This window comes from Pocillopora damicornis, chromosome 2 (genome assembly GCF_964200805.1).
Source record: "Pocillopora damicornis chromosome 2, jaPocDami1.2, whole genome shotgun sequence".
Lineage (NCBI taxonomy): Eukaryota > Metazoa > Cnidaria > Anthozoa > Scleractinia > Pocilloporidae > Pocillopora > Pocillopora damicornis.
The window spans coordinates 2091501-2097500 of record NC_142671.1 but is presented as its reverse complement, the minus strand read 5'-3'; the positions used below and the strand labels follow the sequence as shown (position 1 = coordinate 2097500).

The window sequence follows — 6000 nt, the reverse complement described above, 5'->3', positions numbered from 1 at the left end:
ACATATCATCAAGTTCATTAAAACGAGCATTGAATTTCCTGCACATCAACAAGCCTTTGTTTTATACTTTTACACCGATCACGAGCTCATTTGTGTTTCGGAAATAGTTCAATTAGCTATATAACAATGGCGGAATTTGTGAAGGATTTTGAAGATGAAGAAGAACGAAAAGAGCGAGTTATTAAATCACGAAAAAACACTCCAGAAGAAAGAAACAGACAGAGAAAAGAATGGAGAAAGAGGAAACAAGGGAAGCAAATGCCGAATTCAACGAATAAAAATGTTGAACTACAATCACTCAACCGCGAAGCGAATGAGTTGGTGCCTTGTACTTCTGAGGCTAAGCAAACGAAACTGCCTCCTTCGGACCAACATTTTGAGCCACAAAATGTCAAGAAACCCCATATTCTCGCGCTTAAACCAGGCAGTGAAGAGAAGAAAGAGGCTTTGGGTGGTTGTTCAAGAGCTGCTAAGATGATTCAAATGGCTGTTGGTGCCGACGCAGTTGTCTCGCAGAAACCTCGTGGGAAACGTCATCAAACCTTTTTAATTGGAAAAAAAACCACAGCGAGCAATAGATCCAGATTTGAATTCAAAGAACTCAGGCCAGAAAACATTGAATACTTGTCTAAAAATCCAGTTGGGAGTGGAAGCTTTGGACAGTGTTTTCTCGGGCGCTATCGAGGCATCGACGTTATTGTCAAGCAAATGACTCACAACGAAACGTCAGAGGATGAAGAACGAGCAAGGAGAGATTTACTCCACGAAGCAAAGGTCGTTTCTGCTTTGGGGGACCATCCACATCTACCCATGTTTTTTGGTGTTGTTACAAAGGCCTCACCATTATGCCTTGTGACTCAATTTCATGGTGTTCAGCAAGAAAGTCTAACTCTCCATCAAGCGGCCGATAACAACGCAGTTACTAAAGCAAACTGTATTTCTATATTTAAAAAGATATGCAGTGTTTTAGACCACGTGCACTCTAAAGGATACCTTCATAACGACATCAAAGGAAACAATGTTGTACTAGAACGGCCCTCAGCCTCTGGGGAATTCAGCCCAGTTCTTATTGACTTTGGAAAGAGCCGTAAGGTTTCATCTGTTGCGTTGTACCGCAGAAACGGCACCATTAAGAAATGCAAAGGGAAAAGCTATTTAGCCCCTGAGGTTGTTAGTGAACGACTCTATAGCGTTGCCAGTGACATTTTTTCATTGGGAAGAATGCTTAAGGCGATATCGTCTTTGTTGGGTTTTTATGAAAGGGTCCGAGAATTGGTTAAAATGTCAACCAGAGATAAGCCGTCAGAGAGACCTAGCCTTTATGTTTTCTCTCGTAAGATTGCTGATGTTAAATTTTAGGTGTAGTATTTTCCAAGTCAGCAGACCTAATATCAGATAGAATCGCATCATTGCATAAAATCTCGCCTTTTATTCAAATATGTGATTCAAGGAAAATCCATTACTTGGCTCGTGAATTCCGCGTTAAATTGCACTTAAAAACCGATATCGCACTCATCGCTTCGCGTATCGCTTTTCGCGTGCAATTAAATGCGGAATTCCCTCGTCAAGTAATGAATTTTCCTACAATAGTTTCATTCAAAGTTTAGTTACTACAATTTCAGCGATTTTAAAACTTCTTCCCCATGATTCTGCCACAAGTAATAGTTTATGGCCCAGCTTACGTGAATAAGTTTTTAATTGATCATTTTTTATCAGTTTATTACCCTTAACGTGTGAACTACATCCGATTTTGAGGGGACAAAACGGCTTTCTAATGAGATCCGATGCAATAACTTAATGGTAAGAGTCTACCGGCTCAGTTCACAGTAAATCAAGTTGTTATGGGATTCGTTGTCAATCGGGGTTCTCTTTGAAAACAAGGCTGGCACATGAGACTTCGTTTCTTCTCACATTTGCTAATAAAAGGGACCTATTGTTTACGTTATTGATTGAGAGCATTGTTTCAAATTGTATAACTAACGATAACTCGTAGAAGTGAGAAAGTTCATTGACTTCCGACTGCCGACTTTCGGCACGCCACGCATTAGCAGAGAAAGTCGATCATTGCTAAGTTACTAGACAACTGTTTTGACCTTGCGAGAAAAAAAATGCCTTTTTCAGCTCCCTGTCAACTGTGTACAAAGAAGTTTAAAACAGGTGTTTCACTGAAAAAACATTTCGGATTGAAACACCAGGAAAGGAATCTTGAGATCGCGCAATTTTTGGACGAATCAAACAGGACGTGACGATCTCTTTACGACACGTATATTCGAAAAACAAAGCAAAATTTGCGGTAGATCTCGACATTCAGAAAATCACACTTCTTAAGTCGATATTTTGATAATTTTTGACGGAAACAAAGCCTTTTGATACACCATTCCCTATGACAGGCGTCTTTACAAATGACCAGGCATGCGGACTTAAAAAGTAACCTGAATTACTCTTTGTTCACACACATAAAGTTCGGAATTAAAAAAATTGGATAGAATAAAAAAAGTTTCTCGTGTGAATTACTCGGGAAGAGATTTCTGAGGAGCACAAAAAAAGTGAAATACGTTTGTCTGCAAACTTGCCGAACAAAGATGCTGTATTGCTCAAAATACGAAGCGAATAATGTTTTCTAGCAGAAAAGCTCACGTTGAGAATACTCTCAGAACTTTGAGATACAAAGAGGAACGACTTAAGTGCGCAAGACCTTTTTTAGCACCTCAATAAAACTCCGGAAACGCGGTTTGATAACCATTGTTGCGTTTCGCATTCGTCTATCTTGTGATTGGTGGTTTATTTTCGTGTGATCCTCGAACTGTGCAAATGTCACTTACTCTCACTGGCTTGAGTCCCGACATCGTGTTCACCTGGTAAGTTGAAATTTCGCTTTTCATTGCGTGGTATGCGTTAGCTTCGCTAATTCATGATCAATTTTTCATTAACAGATTCGCCTATCTGGAAGTCAAGTTTTAAAGTTAAACACCAATTTAAACCGTAAGTCAGTCAAGTTTTCTAAGTTGAGTAAGTTTTATCAAATGCGCCATTATGAAAAGTTTATGAGTCATTCAAGCTTGCATAATACATTCACTGCTTAAGAGATCCCACTGTTTTCCATTACAGCTACTTTTCGTTGTAAGTATCCTTTCAGTTGTATGGCACCTTTTCGTAAAAGAAATATTGGATGTCCGCTGAATTATATGGGTTCTGCCTTTCAGATGAGTGAAAACCAAGATGCTATGGAAATGCTCCGTATGGAAGTAGAGAGAGAGGAGGAGGGCCCGAGAGATGAAGGTAGAGAGAGATGGAGGAGAGAAAGAGAGAGAAGAAGACAAGAGGATATAGAAAGGATAAGGCGAGAGAGGGTCGAGGATTGGCGCAGAGAGATGATTGTTCAACCACGGCAACCTCCACATCAGCCTACACGTCGTCCCAGTAAGTAATGTAAACTGCTTCCTACCGTTGGATATATTTTTAACCTTTTAATTTGGTTTTCCGATTTTTCAAATCTCAAATACGCGATATAGCATGGCACGTTAAAATACGAAATATCCCTTCGAGTGTTGAACATGTCTCAATAGTGCGAGAAGTGAATTAGAGAAATATTGTTTTCCCATAAATTAAAGTGAATTACATACAAAGGGAAACACCGAACCATTTCCTTTGCGTACGAATTACTTTGTATCCAAAGCCTCGGCGTTCACATGTCAAAATAACATGTTGCACGTGTCACATTTTTGCGGAAGGTCTTCTAGTACTTCCCTGCTAGTTGTTTCGTGAAAAGGGAATATTACATGGCCGCATGGAGATATGAGTGACTCTCTCTTAATGAAATGGTAATCCATTCTATATTTCGTTGCAAAAGATACAACTGTTATTCAGCCGTAGACACTGTGGAATTTTGAAGGGTCACGTGGTTGTTACTGCTATTGTTATAACAAAAGTCTTTATTTCCTTGCAGAGAGATGTTACAACTGTGGAAATGTGGGACACATTCGGGCCCAATGCAGAAGTTCGAAGCGTCGCCGAACTAAAGAATTCAGAGGGGACAGTGACGTGGGTGCTGGTGCTGTTCACTACCACTTCCACGGCTCTGTCCGAAAGCTAAAAATTTCCAAATAAAGAGTTTTTTGAATGTGAAATGTGTCATAATGCATTCTGCCTAAATCCAAATAGCAGGGGATAACGTGGGTAATGACTGGTCTTGAAAATGCGACCTGGAACGATAACACATCCTAACACACGCACACACACACAAAAAAAGCAATACAAGGCATTCGAATTCAAAGTAAACTGTAACCATTTTTTTAAAGTTTATGGTAGAAGCACATCTACGACTCTACAGTAAGAAAGTTGTAACAAACGAAATACCCGTAGAAGCTGTCCATACCTTGTCCCTATTCAAGCTTAAATAAAAATTTGTCGCACCTCTTACTAGGTGGCCTCGCTAAAACATGATAGAAAAAAAATGAATATACCTTCCCGCTAAGTGATTTTTCACGCCAGCCGCAAACGGCGTAATTTCTTCCAGTCGGTTGTCTTAAATGGAAGATTTTACGCCAGTAACTAACGGCGTAATTTCTTCCAGTCGGTTGTGTTTATATGGAAGATTTTACGCCAGTAACTAACGGCGTAATTTCTTCCAGTCGGTTGTGTTTCTATGTACGATTTTACGCCAGTAACTAACGGCGTAATTTCTTCCAGTCGGTTGTGTTTATATGTACGATTTTACGCCAGTAACTTACGGCGTAATTTCTTGCAGTCGGTTGTTTTATATGTACGACTTTAGGCCAGTAACTAACGTATAAATATAACCAAATGGAAGAAATTTACGCCGTTAGTTACTAGCGTAAAATCTTACATATAAATAGTAGCGACTGGAAGAAATTACGCCGGTAGTTACTGGCGTAAAATATTACCGACTAGTGTAAAATCTAACAGTATGGATTTATTACGGACTGGCCCTGCTTTTAATTATTCAGATTTCTTCGAGGAGTTGAAATATTCTTTAAACCTCTCCAGAAAGGTGGAATCGTTGTACATACGTTGATTGATAGATTTCTACACTGCTATAATTTAGCTACGTGATTGTCAATAGCAGAAACAAGGTCTTATACAGACTGATTTTCCGTTGCGACGTCTAAAATAATGAGGCTGATCAACAATAACATTTAACGACATTTGACGACATTTGACCCTACTCACTTTGGACAATTTTCTACTGATACAGCTGAAAGACACCGACAATTTCGTGGATTTTTCATGACACCTCATACATGACCTTGGACGTAATAAAGAAACGAAATTTCCCTTCTGGGTGGGCATTAAATGGAAGTCAAAAACTTAGCTAGGTTCGGCTTTTTCTGCTCCCGCCTCCAGCCCCCTGTTCTCCCGGGCGCTCGCCTGTACCCCTCCACTAATGTGGCAAAATACTTTCGGGAGACCAAAAGATTTGATCCGGTAAACTGGCCGCACAAAAGCTGACAAGAGACAACGATTTACGCCTTTACTACGGTATAAAACTTCATACGTACATATACGATAAAAATGTTGAAGACGGAGTCATTTATTAAGATAGTTTATTTCATAACCAAACAGGTTGGTTCCTCGGTCCCCCCGACAAAAGCGGTATTATCCAATCACAATCAGTTGTACTATACTTCGTGCGAGCACATCCAGAAACCCATGACCTAGTAATGGCTTGCCATTCTTTAGATTTTTGGACATGCGATAAGTTCAGTACAACCAATTATGCTGGGGGTATCATCCACAAACCAAGTGGACTCATTGTTGCCGAGATATACCTGTAAAGGTCTTACTTACCTTTGAAGCACTGACTTGCTAGACACCCGGACCTTCTTAAGTATGAAAGAGAATATTCCATAAGGTTAGTTTCAAATTTTATAGCAAGCGTTGTAAATTGCATTGTTAAAGCCTATTATTTAAGTGTAGTTTTTGGAGGTGGACTCACGTCACTTTCTTCAATGACGTCTGCCAGGCTACGTGCCTCTCACT

The 6000-nt window shown here is 39.8% G+C and overlaps 1 protein-coding gene across 1 annotated transcript in view; it reads left to right on the top strand.

Annotated features, from left to right (window-relative positions):
• The window catches only part of LOC149049506 (uncharacterized), a 1640-nt gene extending 220 nt beyond the window's left edge, over positions 1-1420 (top strand). Inside the window, exon 1 of the mRNA XM_089195131.1 lies at positions 1-1420. This exon is cut by the window's left edge and continues 220 nt beyond it. Within this exon, the coding sequence (XP_089051257.1) occupies positions 127-1359 (1233 nt within the window). The 5' untranslated portion in view covers positions 1-126 and the 3' untranslated portion in view covers positions 1360-1420.
• The last annotated feature ends 4580 nt before the right edge of the window (positions 1421-6000 follow it).